Below are 17,179 nucleotides of genomic sequence, written 5' to 3'. Positions count from 1 at the left end.
ATTCAGTCTCCTTTTATTGGGGAGATGGAGAGCGTAACCTCAGAACTGGATTCGACGAGCAACAAGCCTGGTTATAGTCCTATGTAACATTTAGCACTACTAATCCCTTTTACTCTAAAAAAAAGCCATGCTTCATTGCTTCCTAATTCTGGACTTTTATTTTCTGTCCTGTTTCTGACACAGTGTAACACTTATCTTGTATTTCAAGCCAGCTAAGGTTTGTGATTTCCTTTTTTAATATTTTACCAATCACTAGTATACATTTAGATGAGAGTGGATGAATCACAATCTCCCTGGGCCATCTTCAGCAGTTCTCAGTTGTTTACAATATATTGAAAGAAAAATAAGGTTTGTACTATATGTGTTAGGTCCATTTAATTGTAAATATAATTTTTGAGAAAGAATCACCATAAATTATTATACTGATCTGCATGATGGTTTCATAGGTTTATTCACTTACTGAAAATTCATAAAGCTGTACTCTGAAGATTTGTACATTTTTGTGTATGATGCTACACTTCACTATTAAGGTTTACCCCCCTCCTCAAAAAAGAAAAAAGAAAGATATACAGGTCAACATTAAGAGGCGTCACATATATGCCAAAGACCAGAGACAACTGCACATGAAAAATAATAATAAATGCAATTTATTGAAACATTAGATATACAAGAAGCTCACAATGATACTTAAAGAGAAAATGTCACTGGACACTGCTGGAAACTATCAACAGCATCTTTTGAATATTCCCAGTTTAAATGAAAAAATTAGGTCTATGTAGTTACCTGGATACTATGAAACACATTTTTTGTTGAAAATAAAGAATACCTAACTAAGTGAAGCCTCTTTGCAGAATAATTTTAGCTAATAAATGTGGAAGGAATAACAGAATTAGAAAAATCAGTATGCAACCCTAGTTATCCAAGCAATGATCATCAGTGGTTAAAACTATTAGATGAAATACTGATGAAAAATTTTATATGAGGAACGAGGCTGTCACTGCCTGTACACATGAATCAATGTTAGAATCACTAAAAACAAGGAAACAATACGTGTGTGCCTCATCATACAATGTAAAATGAAGGACGCAGTGCCACTTACGAAGTATTTTTGTTGCCCCTCCACACACAAAAAAATCAATGTAATTAGATCTCTGGAATTAATTTATATTTATAATGAATGAGAGACAGAGGAACAAAAGTTTACTAACATAAGGAAGCAAGCAGATGAATACAGAATGTACATCATTCTATAGGAGAAATGACCCCACTCCTGTAACAAACAGTGGTAATAAATGAAAGGTGGAACCTGATTTAGATATAAAAAGACTTAAGGCACATCAAATGCAATGTTAGCATCTCATTTCATTATTTTGACCCTGATTCAAACAAACCATTGGAAAGAGTTCTTTTGGAGACTGGTCAATATTGTTTTGGACTGAATATTAAATGATTCCAAGGAATTTTAATTTTGGTATTTGTGATAATACATTATACTTAAGAAAAAATATATTTTTAAAGAAACACATTCAGAACCATAGAGGGGTAAAATAAAATGATGTCTGAAATGTGTTTTAGCAAGAAAAAAGAGAAAAAGGGGGAGTGTGTCTAAATCTTTAAACCTTGGAATATGCAGACTCATTTTACTACTCTCTCTTCTGTATTTGTTTAAAATGTTTAATAATAGAAAGTATTAAACATTATCAAAAAAAAAGAAAACCTTGAAGACCAAAGGATGTTTACATTTATGCAGAGCTACAATATAGTACCTGTATGTGCTCAGCAGCCATATGTGGTTACTGTATGTACTATACCACATATGGCTACTGAGCACTTGAAGTGTTGCTAGGGCAATCCTCTCTCAGCCTTGGAGGAAGATGTAACATGCAGGTGGAACAGGAGCTTGATTTATGTATTTTGCAATATCAAGTTTTCAAGTATTATTTAACACATAATAGATCAATAATGGCAGGAATTTTAGAGGGCCATGTTCAGGAACTGAAAATCAATACATAAACATGTTCTCTCAAGTAGGTCTAGAGGGTTTAAGATATTGATTGGTTTGGAAAACTACAGCCTCACTGTTTAATTCAGTCTATGGTGATAGAGATTAAAAAAAACTAATAAAATTATAGTGACAGTAAAATTCAAGTATAATTCAAATCCGAAGTTCTCCTACTGAAACAATCTCCTCTGCTGAAAAACATAATTAAAAGGAGCCTAAATGGACAAATGAACTTACTAATTTTGCCAAGTGCTAACAGTGAAAGCCTTACAAAGACTTCTTCCCTGATAACATTATTGGAAACTGCAGGTGAGACAGTTAGAAAATGTGCTTTTATAGCTCACATGAATGGACCAGAGAGAGGGAAAATTCTGTTGAATTATCTTAAATCTCATATGTAGAGATGGCTTTTAAAACTAAAGTTCTAAGTATATGTGGAAATACATTACTAACAAAAATGACAATTATTTTCTAGTCATTATACCATGCTTATTTATGTTACTAAATATTTACAAGTGAATATTTTAATTTTTAACAATAAAATATCTTTTAATGAATCCCAAATGAAAACTAAAAGAATTTTGCTTACTGGATATAGAGAACTTTATATGAAAACATACTTGGTTTTCTAACTAAGAAACAAATATTTCCTACCTATATAAATCTTAATCATGTATGTAATCTGAATATATATAAAAATATATATTCATTGTATATATATAAATATATATTCATTATATATATACAGATTATACATATATATTCAGAGATCCTCATAATAAACATGTCAATGAAGTTATTATTGAAATCTACTCATAACTGTGACAGCCAAGGCTCAGACTGCCCCATTAATTGCTTTAAAATGTCACATGGCTCTTTTTTAGATACTAATATTATAATTTTATTTTACTGTCAGCGCAGCCCACCCCCCACCCGCCCACCGCCCCAATGTACAAAACAATTATATAAGCTTGGGATTTTCTGGTTGTGCATGACTTTATTCCCATTTTGAAAGAACAGGCAACATACTTTGGGAAATATGAACACATTTTGACACAATAAAACTGCTTTTCCCTTGCTTACTATACTCCTAAATTAAATAATGATGCTATAATTACATGCATGGTTCACAGCTGCCAGAGACTAAATATACATGTTTTGTGTTCCCTCCCTCTCCTGACAACTGGATAGCAGTGTATGACCCACCAGTAATAGCCAAGGTACTTCTCATGAGCTAGGGGCTAAGGTTAAAATCTGGGTGTGGTGGTGTGTGCCTGTAATCCCAGCTACTCAAGAAGCTGAGGCAGGAGGATTGCTTGAGCCCAATAGTTCAGATTCACCCTGGGCCACATAGCAAAACCCCATCTCAACAAAACAAAATGACAAAATTAAATGAAAGAAATGAAAGAAAACTTTTCTAACTCCTTCAGCTTTAAGTGAGAATTTTATGGCAGTCTATAGAGCCAAAAGGGAAAGATCAAGCTTGGTGGTAATGATCAAATTTCTGGCACACTATACCATTGTAGCCGATGCTAGGAACACCTACTACAGTGCCTCTCCTATTATAGGCCCTCAACCATTCAGAAAAGGTTTGATCGAATGCTTATTATATAAAGGCTATTGTTACTACTCTCACGGGACTTACATTCTACTAGAATAAGACAACAAATATAAATAAATGATATAGTATGTTAGAAAATAGCAGTAATATGAAAACAAATTTTTTGAGCAGGAAGCGAACTATATGAATGGAATTTCTAAAAAGTGAGTTACATAAAGTTAACTGCATTAAAGAACTATAGCCAGGCCATATGCAATGGCTCACGCCTGTAATCTCATCACTTTGGGAGGCCCAGGAAAGTGGATCGCTTGAGCCCAGAAGTTTGAGACCAGCTTAGTTTTTAAGTGGAAAAAAATGTTAAGAGGGCAATTCTATGTAAAGAAATGGGAAAGAGGAATGGCAAGGAATGATAGTGTAAGAGGGGCTAGTGATATGGAAGAAGGTTGGGGTTGCTGGGGAAAAAGTTTCCATCACAGACTTTTAAATTATTTTTGTTAATGTTTGAATGATTACCTGTTATTGTAAAAATAATGGATTTTAACAGGAAAAAGAGCTAGGAAAAATTTGTACTACAAAAGAAATAGATCATCATAAGTGGCTTTTTTTTTTTTAAACTGTTAACTAATGTACTCACAAATTATAAACTCCCTGAGGACAAGAATTTTTAATTTGTACTACAAAAGAAATAGATCATCATAAGTGGCTTTTTTTTTTAAACTGTTAACTAATGTACTCACAAATTATAAACTCCCTGAGGACAAGAATTTTTATATACTAATTTTTTATATACTATACTTTATACAGGTTGAGTATCCCTTATCTGAAATGCTCGAGAACAAAGTGTTTTTGATTCTGAGTTTTTTTTGAATTTTGGAATACAGTCATGCATCACTTAATGATGGGAATACATTCTGAGAAATGCATCATTAGGTGACTTCATCACTGTGTGAACATGAGAGTGTACTTACACAAACCTAGATGGTATAGCCTACTATATACCTAGGCTAGATGGTATAGCCTATTGCTCCTAGGAAACAAATCTGTACAGCATGTAATTGTGCTGAATACTGTAGGCAACTGGAACACATGGTAAGTGTATCTATGCATAGAAAATATACAGTAAAGAGAGTATAAAAGATAAAATCCTATACCTGTTGAGGGCACTTACCATGAATGGAGTTTGAAAGAATGCAAGTTGCTCTCGGTGAGTCAGTGAATAAGTGGTGAATGATGTGAAGGCCTAGGACACTACTATATATTACTGTAGACTTTATCAACACTGTATACTTAGGCTTCACTAATTTGTTAAAAATAATTTTCTTCAATAATTAACCTTAGCTTACTGTAACTTTTTACTTTATACTTTTAATTTTTTACACATCTTATGTTTATGTTTTGAGCTGTTATTTATAAAAGTCAAAAAGTTAAAAAAAATTAAAAGTATAAAGTAAAAAGTGTTTTGAGCAGGAAACTAGAACTATATGAATGGAATTTCTGAAAAGCTAGTTGCATAAAGTTAACTGCATTAAAGAACTATAGTCAGACCAAGTGCAATAGCTCATGCCTGTAATCCTAGCGCTCTGGGAGGCCAAGGCAGAAGGATCACTTGAACCCAAGCGTTTTAAACATAAACACTTTTTACATTATACTTTTGATTTTTTACACATCTGTACAATGTGTTTATGTTTTAAGCTAAGTGTTATTTACAAGAGTCAAAAAGTATAAAACTTTTTATATCATTATTTTTTAAGTTTTTTCTTTTTAAAATTTATTTTAATTTTTACTATTTAAACTTTTTTGTTAAAAATGAAGACACAAATGCACACATTAGCCTAGGCCTACCACAGGGTCAGGATCATTATTATCAGTCTTCCACCTTCACATTTTACACCACTGGAAGGTCTTTAGGGGCAGTAACAGGCATGAAGCTGTCATCTCCTATGGTTACAATGCCTTCTTCTGGAATACCTCCTGAAGGACCTGCCTGAGGCTGTCTTACAGTTAACTTTTTGAAGAATATAATTAGAAGGAGTACACGCTAAAATAATGATAAAAGGTATTATATAGTAAATACATAAAGCATGAACAGTTATCAAGTATTATGTGCTATACATAATTATACGTGATTTACTTTTATATAACTGGCAGCTATATTTGTTTACACTAGCATCACTGCAAACACAGGAGTAGTGTGCGCACCAAAATGTTACAATGAACAAAAGACGTCACCGGGCAATATGAATTTTTCAGCTTCATTATAATTTTATGGAACCACTGTAGTATGCGCAACCTGTCATTGACAAACATCGTCATGCAGTGCACGACTATTTGCACATACACAAATGAACTATCCTGGGGATGGGACCCAAGTCTAAACACCAAATTCACTTATGTTTCATATACATTTTATACATATACCCCAAAGGTAATTTTACATAATATTTTAAAGAATTTCGTGCATGAAACAATGTCTGCGCACACTGAACCATCAGAAAGCAAAGGTGTCACTATCTTGGCCACCCATGTGGACCAAAATACGACAATATGTGGTATCATATTGGCAATCAAAAAGGTTCAGATTTGGGGGTGTTTTGGATTTTTGGATTAGGGATGTTTGGATGCTCAACCTGTATGTAGTTTATTGTACAGTAAATATTAGGTTCAATTTTAGAACAGGTAAGGTAAAAGAACTGCATGGTTTGTAAAAATTTCTGCTGAAAGTTACACTTTCAAATATTGTATCCCTAAGATTCTTATGTTTGCATAAGAAGAGTCTGTATTTTCTATTACAAGTTGTTTCATGCCAAATCTTATTTTGATTTTTCACATAGATAATACAATCTAACTCTACTGATCTTACACTATAAAGATAGGTCACTTTGAGATCAAAATTTCAGAATCTCTTATATCAGTTGGTGATAAGGCTGAGATTCCAAGATCTAAAATTAGTCTAGTACCTTAATTTGTAGCTTTGCTTCTTGCAGTCGACCTTTCCATGAGGCTACAAATTTAAGGCTATCCACAGAACGACCCACTGCCCTGTAAAGGTAAAGCATCAAAGTCACAAATCAATAATCCTTAGGAATTAAAATATGAAGAAGTAACTGAAGATATAGTCCTATTTATTTAAAATTAAAATATTTACCATGTGTAAATAGTAATACCATTAAACTATGCATAACATGTTAGAGTTCACACTAAATTTTCAAAGTTAACAACTGCCAGTCTCCTCTTTGATGCTATAAGTTCCTTAAGGATAAGGCCTTTCTTTTTTTCATTTTTAAATCCTGTTTTGACCATTACCCTCAAATGCAGGCACACGATGGGTGTTCAATAAATGTTTATTAGCCGAACTGAAATTTGATGTTTATAATATCCTGAAGCAATACAAATTGAAATACCCCTGAGAGTTACTAAACAACTAAATTTTGTTGAGGATATTTTTAGTAATGTCCCTTTTATTACATTCCAACTTATTAAAAATTATATATGATATGATAATCTGAGTGTGGTGAGAAAAGGAGCTTGATCTTAATCATCAAGTCCTGTTCTCCACCAAGGAGCCTAGTCAGCACTGTCCAGCAGAATTTTCTGCAAAGATAAAAATATTTTCATGCAGTCCAAAATGGTAGCCACAAGCCATGTGGATATTGAGCACTTTAAATGTGGTTAGAGTTACTGAAAAACTGAATTTTAAATCTGATTTTTACTTTTAATTCATTTACATAGGTCCCTGTGACTTCTGGCTACCATAGTGGACAGCACAGGTTTAGATAAATGATCAAAATTATTAAAGTTACATTTTATCTTTTTAAATTTGAATAAAACATATCATCATTAAAAGCAATGCTTTTTTAAGCTAAAGGTTAACTGTATGACTTAGAGTATAAGAAAATAACATAACTATGTTTCAGTAATAAATTTATTTCTTGACAATCAAGGGCAGTGTAATAGGAAGTCAATAAAGCAAAATTAATTACTCTCAGGGACAAATAGGTAAAGTATTTCATTTTAATTACCTTGCAGTTTCCTGGCGAAGAGCATTAAGAAATGTGTCTGGATGGAAAAGTTCTGATAGGTCGAGCGTTTCAGAGAGAAGAGCCTGTTTTTCAGCTTTATCTACCCAGTTCTAGAGGGGGGGAAATATGAACATATAAATACACACACACTTAAAAGATAAGTCAATTAAAAACTTAAGTCATTTTCAGTAAGAAAGTAATTCAGTTTCCAAATGCTCTGAAATGGTATCTAGAAAATATATATATATAACATTTCCATTTTACATTGTAAAGTCTGGCATTGCAATTTAGCATAATATCCATCCATGTTAAATAATTGATTCCTTGCACAACTGTTTGTTGGTAAAAATCTGCTCAAAATAAAAAGTCCAAAAGGTGAAAATTAACCTAATGTACAGCATCCCATTTTGGGCCAGCACTTCTAGTGTGCTGACGAAATACTGAGCATCCAGGCCTAACTAAAAAGTTCTCTTGGCAATGCAAACTGAATAAGGGTTCCAGTTCCAGATTTGATGGTGAATTTGCCATCTTACAACAGTGGAGGGCAATGTCCAAGAAGAAATAATTTTGTGTTAAAAGGTGTTTTTAAATAATCAACTCATACTCCATTTGGAGAAATACATAACAATATAAAGTATATTTCATAAGCATTTTTTTAAAATTGTCATTTGGAACAAATAACAAAAACAACAGAAAGTCTATGTAACACTTACTATATGCTTTCCATGTATTAACCAAGTTTACACTTACCATGACCCTGCAAGTTATTATTAGTATCCCCACTTTACAAATGAGGAAGTGGAGGCCCAGTGAGGTTAAGGGTCTTGCCCAAGGTCAAATAAGTTGCTGGAACCAGGAAGTAAACTCAGGTAGTTTTAAGTGACTTGTTTCTCTGTAATATTTCCTGCATGTGATATCCTTTAAGAGATAGACTGATTCAGAAATCATCAATCAGTAAGCTATTAGTTCAGCTGGTGCACAGAGATGGTACTATAGTAATGTCAGCGATTAAAAACGTACAGAATCCAAGATGGCCAAATAGGAACAGCTCCCGTCTACAGCTCCCAGCGTGAGCGACGCAGAAGATGGGTGATTTCTGCATTTCCATCTGAGGTACCGGGTTCATCTCACTAGGGAGTGCCAGACAGTGGGTGCAGCGGACCATCCGCCAGGAGAAGCAGGGCGAGGCATTGCCTCACTCGAGAAGCGCAAGGGGTCAGGGAGTTCCCTTTCCTGGTCAGGGAAAGGGGTGACAGACGGTACTTGGAAAATCGGGCCACTCCCACCCAAACACTGCGCTTTTCTGACGGGCTTAGGAAATGGCGCACCAGGAGATTATATCCCGCACCTGGCTCGGAGGGTCCTACGCCCACGGAGTCTTGCTGATTGCTAGCACAGCAGTCTGAGATCAAACTGCAAGGCAGCAGTGAGGCTGGGGGAGGGGTGCCCACCATTGCCCAGGCTTGCTTAGGTAAACAAAGCAGTCCGGAACCTTGAACTGGGTGGAGCCCACCACAGCTCAAGGAGGCCTGCCTGCCTCTGTAGGCTCCACCTCTGGGGGCAGGGCACAGACAAAAAGACAGCAGTAAACTCTGCAGACTTAAATGTCCCTGTCTGACAGCTTTGAGGAGAGCAGTGGTTCTCCCAGCACGCAGCTGGAGATCTGAGAAAGGGCAGACTGCCTCCTCAAGTGGGTCCCTGACCCCTGACCCCCGAGCAGCCTAACTGGGAGGCACCCCACAGTAGGGGCAGACTGACACCTCACACGGCCGGGTACTCCTCTGAGACAAAACTTCCAGAGGAACGATCAGACAGCAGCATTTGCAGATCACGAAAATCTGCGGTTCTGCAGACACTGCTGCTGATACCCAGGCAAACAGGGTCTGGAGTGGACCTCTAGCAAACTCCTACAGACCTGCAGCTGAGGGTCCCGTCTGTTAGAAGGAAAACTAACAAACAGAAAGGACATCCACACCAAAAACCCATCTGTACAACACCATCATCAAAGACCAAAAGTAGATAAAACCACAAAGATGGGGAAAAAACAGAGCAGAAAAACTGGAAACTCTAAAAAGCAGAGCGCCTCTCCTCCTCCAAAGGAACGCAGTTCCTCACCAGCAATGGAACAAAGCTGGACGGAGAATGACTTTGACGAGCTGAGAGAAGAAGGCTTCAGACGATCAAACTACTCTGAGCTACAGGAGGAAATTCAAACCAAAGGCAAAGAAGTTGAAAACTTTGAAAAAACTTTAGATGAATGTATAACTAGAATAACCAATACAGAGAAGTGCTTACAGGAGCTGATGGAGCTGACAGCCAAGGCTCGAGAACTATGTGAAGAATGCAGAAGCCTCAGGAGCCGATGCGACCAACTGGAAGAAAGGGTATCAGTGATGGAAGATGAAATGAATGAAATGAAGCGAGAAGGGAAGTTTAGAGAAAAAAGAATAAAAAGAAATGAACAAAGCCTCCAAGAAATATGGGACTATGTGAAAAGACCAAATCTGCGTCTGATTGGTATACCTGAAAGTGAGGGGGAGAATGGAACCAAGTTGGAAAACACTGTGCAGGATATTATCCAGGAGAACTTCCCCAATCTAGCAAGGCAGGCCAACATTCAGATTCAAGAAATACAGAGAACACCACAAAGATACTCCTCGAGAAGAGTAACTCCAAGACACATAATTGTCAGATTCACCAAAGTTGCAATGAAGGAAAAAATGTTAAGGGCAGCCAGAGAGAAAGGTTGGGTTACCCACAAAGGGAAGCCCATCAGACTAACAGCGGATCTCTCGGCAGAAACTCTACAAGCCAGAAGAGAGTGGAGGCCAATATTCAACATTCTTAAAGAAAAGAATTTTCAACCCAGAATTTCATATCCAGCCAAACTAAGCTTCATAAGTGAAGGAGAAATAAAATACTTTACAGACAAGCAAATGCTGAGAGATTTTGTCACCACCAGGCCTGCCCTAAAAGAGCTCCTGAAGGAAGCACTAAACACGGAAAGGCACAACCGGTACCAGCCACTGCAAAATCATGGCAAAATGTAAAGACCATTGAGACTGGGAAGAAACTGCATCAACTAACGAGCAAAATAACCAGCTAACATCATAATGACAGGATCAAATTCACACATAACAATATTAACTTTAAATGTAAATGGACTAAATGCTCCAATTAAAAGACACAGACTGGCAAATTGGATAAAGAGTCAAGACCCATCAGTGTGCTGTATTCAGGAAACCCATCTCACGTGCAGAGACACACATAGGCTCAAAATAAAAGGATGGAGGAAGATCTACCAAGCAAATGGAAAACAAAAAAAGGCAGGGGTTGCAATCCTAGTCTCTGATAAAACAGACTTTAAACCAACAAAGATCAAAAGAGACAAAGAAGGCCATTACATAATGGTAAAGGGATCAATTCACCAAGAAGAGCTAACTATCCTAAATATATATGCACCCAATACAGGAGCGCCCAGATTCACAAAGCAACTCCTGAGAGACCTACAAAGAGACTTAGACTCCCATACAACAATAATGGGAGACTTTAACACCCCACTGTCAATATTAGACAGACCAATGAGACAGAAAGTTAACAAGAATATCCAGGAATTGAACTCAGCTCTGCACCAAGTGGACCTAATAGACATCTACAGAACTCTCCACCCCAAATCAACAGAATATACATTTTTTTCAGCACCACACCACACCTATTCCAAAATTGACCACATAGTTGGAAGTAAAGTTCTCCTCAGCAAATGTAAAAGAACAGAAATTATAACAAACTGTCTCTCAGACCACAGTGCAATCAAACTAGAACTCAGGATTAAGAAACTACATGGAAACTGAACAACCTGCTCCTGAATGACTACTGGGTACGTAACGAAATAAAGGCAGAAATAAAGATGTTCTTTGAAACCAACGAGAACAAAGACACAACGTACCAGACTCTCTAGGACACATTCAAAGCAGTGTGTAGAGGGAAATTTATAGCACTAAATGCCCACAAGAGAAAGCAGGAAAGATCCAAAATTGACACCCTAACATCACAATTAAAAGAACTAGAAAAGCAAGAGCAAACACATTCAAAAGCTAACAGAAGGCAAGAAATAACTAAAATCAGAGCAGAACTGAAGGAAATAGAGCCAAAAAACCCTTCAAAAAATTAATGAATCCAGGAGCGGGTTTTTTGAAAGGATCAACAAAATTGATAGACCGCTAGCAAGACAAAGAAAGAGAGAAGAATCAAATAGATGCAATAAAAAATGATAAAGGGGATATCACCACCGATCCCACAGAAATACAAACTACCATCAGAGAATACTACAAACACCTCTATGCAAATAAACTAGAAAATCTAGAAGAAATGGATAAATTCCTCGACACATACACTCTCCCAAGACTAAACCAGGAAGAAGTTGAATCTCTGAATAGACCAATAACAGGCTCTGAAATTGTGGCAATAATCAATAGCTTACCAACCAAAAAGAGTCCAGGACCAGATGGATTCACAGCCGAATTCTACCAGAGGTACAAGGAGGAGCTGGTACCATTCCTTCTGAAGCTATTCCAATCAATAGAAAAACAAGGAATCCTCCCTAACTCATTTTATGAGGCCAGCATCATCCTGATACCAAAGCCTGGCAGAGACACAACCAAAAAAGAAAATTTTAGACCAATATCCTTGATGAACATTGATGCAAAAATCCTCAATAAAATACTGGCAAACCGAATCCAGCAGCACATCAAAAAGCTTATCCACCATGATCAAGTGGGCTTCATCCCTGGGATGCAAGGCTGGTTCAATATACGCAAATCAATAAACGTAATCCAGCATATAAACACAACCAAAGACAAAAACCACATGATTATCTCAATAGATGCAGAAAAGGCCTTTGACAAAATCAACAACCCTTCATACTAAAAACTCTCAATAAATTAGGTATTGATGGGACATATCTCAAAATAATAAGAGCTATCTATGACAAACCCACAGCCAATATCATACTGAATGGGCAAAAACTGGAAGCATTCCCTTTGAAAACTGGCACAAGACAGGGATGCCCTCTCTCACCACTCCTATTCAACATAGTGTTGGAAGTTCTGGCCAGGGCAATTAGGCAGGAGAAGGAAATAATGGGTATTCAATTAGGAAAAGAGGAAGTCAAATTGTCCCTGTTTGCAGATGACATGATAGTATATCTAGAAAACCCCATTGTCTCAGCCCAAAATCTCCTTAAGCTGATAAGCAACTTCAGCAAAGTCTCAGGATACAAAATCAATGTACAAAAATCACAAGCATTCTTATACACCAACAACAGACAAACAGAGAGCCAAATCATGAGTGAACTCCCATTCACAATTGCTTCAAAGAAAATAAAATACTTAGGAATCCAACTTACAAGGGACGTGAAGGACCTCTTCAAGGAGAACTACAAACCACTGCTCAATGAAATAAAAGAGGATACAAACAAATGGAAGAACATTCCATGCTCATGGGTAGGAAGAATCAATATCGTGAAAATGGCCATACTGCCCAAGGTAATTTATAGATTCAATGCCATCCCCATCAAGCTACCAATGACTTTCTTCACAGAACTGGAAAAAACTACCTTAAAGTTCATATGGAACCAAAAAAGAGTCCGCATCACCAAGTCAATCCTAAGCCAAAAGAAGAAAACTGGAGGCATCATGCTACCTGACTTCAAACTATACTATAAGGCTACAGTAACCAAAACAGCATGGTACTGGTACCAAAACAGAGATATAGATCAATGGAACAGAACAGAGCCCTCAGAAATAATGCCACATATCTACAACTATCTGATCTTTGACAAACCTGAGAAAAACAAGAAATGGGGAAAGGAATCCCTATTTAATAAATGGTGCTGGGAAAACTGGCTAGCCATATGTAGAAAGCTGAAACTGGATCCCCTCCTTACACCTTATACAAAAATTAATTCAAGATGGATTAAAGACTTAAACGTTAGACCTGAAACCATAAAAACCCTAGAAGAAAACCTAGGCATTACCACTCAGGACATAAGCATGGGCAAGGACTTCATGTCTAAAACACCAAAAGCAATGGCAACAAAAGCCAAAATTGACAAATGGGATCTAATTAAACTAAAGAGCTTCTGCACAGCAAAAGAAACTACCATCAGAGTGAACAGGCAACCTACAAAATGCGAGAAAATTTTCACAACCTACTCATCTGACAAAGGGCTAATATCCAGAATTTACAATGAACTCAAGCTAATTTACAAGAAAAAAACAAACAACCCCATCAAAAAGTGGGCAAAGTATATGAACAGACACTTCTCAAAAGAAGACATTTATGCAGCCAAAAGACACATGAAAAAATGCTCATCATCACTGGCCATCAGAGAAATGCAAATCAAAACCACAATGAGATACCATCTCACACCAGTTAGAATGGCCATCATTAAAAAGTCAGGAAACAACAGGTGCTGGAGAGGATGTGGAGAAATAGGAACACTTTTACACTGTTGGTGGGACTGTAAACTAGTTCAACCATTGTGGAAGTCAGTGTGGCGATTCCTCAGGGATCTAGAACTAGAAATACCATTTGACCCAGCCATCCCATTACTGGGTATATACCCAAAGGACTATAAATCATGCTGCTATAAAGACACATGCACACGTATGTTTATTGCGGCACTACTCACAATAGCAAAGGCTTGGAACCAACCCAAATGTCCAACAATGATAGACTGGATTAAGAAAATGTGGCATATATACACCATGGAATACTATGCAGCCATAAAAAAGGATGAGTTCATGTCCTCTGTGGGGCCATGGATGAAATTGGAAATAATCATTCTCAGTAAACTATCGCAAGGACAAAAAACCAAACACCACATGTTCTCACTCATAGATGGGAACTGAACAATGAGAACATATGGACACAGGAAGGGGAACATCACAATCTGGGGACTGTTGTGGGGTGGGGGAGTGGGGAGGGATAGCATTAGGAGATATACCTAATGCTAAATGGCAAGTTAATGGGTGCAGCACACCAGCATGGCACATGTATACATATGTAACTAACCTGCACATTGTGCACATGTACCCTAAAACTTAAAAGTATAATAATAATAAAAAAAAGGAAAGAAAATAGGAAAAATATAAAAAAAAAAAGAATTAGATATAGTAATGTATGTGCTGAGCTTAAGACCATTTCTTGCACTTAGTAAGTGCTCAATAAATGTTAGCAATTTAAGAAAAAAAAAAACGTACAGAATCCTCATTTACTCAGTAATTCATTTTGCATGATTTATAAACAGCCTAGAAAAATATGTGTTCATTTAATTTATTACTGTCATAGAAAGGATGTGTTTCATGTACTGTAACACCCTATTATTTACCCAAGCATTTACATCTCTTAGCCAGGTCTAGAAAAGAAGAAATTAAAACCTCTAAAGCTGTGTTTGCATTAACATCTTAATGCGTTTGAATAGTACTCAGAGATGTTCCTATGTTCCTCTACCAATGAATATGTTTTGTGTAAACAGAAAAGACTTTTAAAAGATCTTCTTAGCGAAGCATAATTATTTCTCTTGGCTATCCTTTACAATGATAGCACTTCATAAAGTATCTATTTTCAATTAAATAATAATATACATAGCATATTTATTCCCTATCAAATAATTTTTATTAAATTATCTGCTAATTTCTTTTGCTAGCTAAACATAATCAACGAATTATACTTAACTGTATCTTTATTATAGTTAATAATTATTCCTGTTATTTTATAACAGTTATTTTAAAACAGTCATTTAATAAGTATTTCCAACTATACTACTATTTCATTAATGCTGTAAAATTAATTTTGAATTCAAATGTCCTGAAGAGTTGTTGCCAGTAATGAATGTGTGTATATATATATATATACGTATATATATATATGTATATACGTATATATATATGTTCAAACTAACATGGCTGATAATCAGATTTTCACTTGTTTGAATAATATAATTGGTCAAGAAGGGAAAGCTCTTTTAGTAAAAATGTTATTAATCCAAGGAAAAAATAACTTGTTAAGCTATTAAGCTTAAAGATAGACTAATGCAAATGTGTTATTTAATGAGATAAAGTTTAAATAACAAAGATTATTTTAGCATACATAATATCTTTGAACAGCAAACTTCACAGTGCAGAAACGATAAGCCCAGTTTTTTCTCTTAACCACATTTATACTCATAAGCGTGAAAATAAAGAAGTAGCATTATCTTTAATAACCAGAAATATGCACACATAAATTGGGCTTTGAACAAAGTCGTAGGCATACTAACTGGCAAATATTTTTCATCAATGTTCTTTACTTCACTCTAAGTTATGGGCTATGCCCCTTTTAAAGGATTAGGTTTGAGATTAAACATAAAACTTCTAGTCCCTTCTGTGACTATGAGACTATATACCCATAATTCTTCAAATAGCATATAACAGATATAACATGGAAATAAGTGAATAAATAGCTAATAGAATTGAACAGCTAAATGGGCTAGGCAATTTCTCGAATATTATACACGCACAAACACTTAGAATCACAGGCAGTAAAACTTCTAAACTGTAATGAATGATAAAGATTATCTAGTTTACCTCCATTATTATAACATAAATGATTTTCAAAGGTGATATGACATTGCAATATTTTATTTTTAAAAGGTTGATTATGTAGTAGGATTTACGAATTCAAATTACATTCATTTACTCAGAAGCATTTACTGAATGCAAACAGCTTATTTAGTTAGAGGAGATGAGACATACAAAAATAACTGTGAAAAATGATAGTAAGTGGAAAACTATGTAAGAAATAAATAGTATGTCATAAGAGTTCCACTCCTTTATGGACCAAAATATACAGAATTTTGAAGGTAAAAGGCTATCCTAGAATATTATCTAGGTAACTTACCAGTAAATTGTAATACAAGCAGTTATTTTTACATAGGAGAGAGTTCAGAAAACATACATGTCTGTATCTCTTTCTAAAAAAAAAAGTTTTCCATATCTTTTACATATTAATTAACACTAATATTTTTAGGGATAGAGAAGTCAGAGGCTAATCCTATTGGCTATAAGCAATGAAATCAGTTAAACATAGAATTAAATCTATATAATTATTGTGACAAAATTAAATGTGCACGAAAACAACTTTATGAAAATCCCAAAGGGCCAAAAGCATGAGATCAAAAAAAAAAAATTAAGTGATTCAAATGTATCAGTGATACCTTATGGAGGAAAAATTCCTTTAAAGTTTTTGCAAACATTTATGAAATGCGTATCCACACACCAGGAAGAAACTGAGTCTCTGATCATAATCAAGTAAAACTGTTAGAATTTAACCTATTATAAGGTCACTGAGGAATAAAAACATTATTCAATCAATTATGCTGGGGAAAAAGTATTCTTTGGAAAAAAATTCAATCTTCAGTTCACATTCTAACCTAAAACTGTGCTACTTACCATTCAGAGTAAAATTTTATTCCATAAATAAATGGAGGAAAAAAATTCACATGAGGAAAAAAAGGGGTGAGATTATACATCTGATTACAGAATGGTGGACTTTCAT

The 17,179-nt window shown here is 35.5% G+C and overlaps 1 protein-coding gene across 6 annotated transcripts in view; it reads right to left on the bottom strand.

Moving 5' to 3' along the window:
* DYNC2H1 (dynein cytoplasmic 2 heavy chain 1) overlaps positions 1 to 17,179 on the bottom strand; it is a 359,810-nt gene that overhangs the window by 15,565 nt on the left and 327,066 nt on the right. For all 6 annotated transcript variants that reach the window (XM_054438209.2, XM_063672124.1, XM_063672125.1 and 3 more), the window contains 2 exons: positions 7,583 to 7,692; positions 6,521 to 6,602 (listed from right to left, as the gene is read on the bottom strand). In XM_054438209.2, the coding sequence (XP_054294184.2) occupies positions 6,521 to 6,602; positions 7,583 to 7,692 (192 nt within the window). The remainder of the gene's footprint in view (positions 1 to 6,520; positions 6,603 to 7,582; positions 7,693 to 17,179) is intronic.

The sequence above is a fragment of the Pongo pygmaeus genome, chromosome 9, assembly GCF_028885625.2.
Source record: "Pongo pygmaeus isolate AG05252 chromosome 9, NHGRI_mPonPyg2-v2.0_pri, whole genome shotgun sequence".
Classification (NCBI taxonomy): Eukaryota; Metazoa; Chordata; class Mammalia; order Primates; family Hominidae; genus Pongo; species Pongo pygmaeus.
The sequence above is the reverse complement of the archived record's forward strand: the minus strand, read 5'-3'. Positions and strand labels throughout refer to the sequence as shown.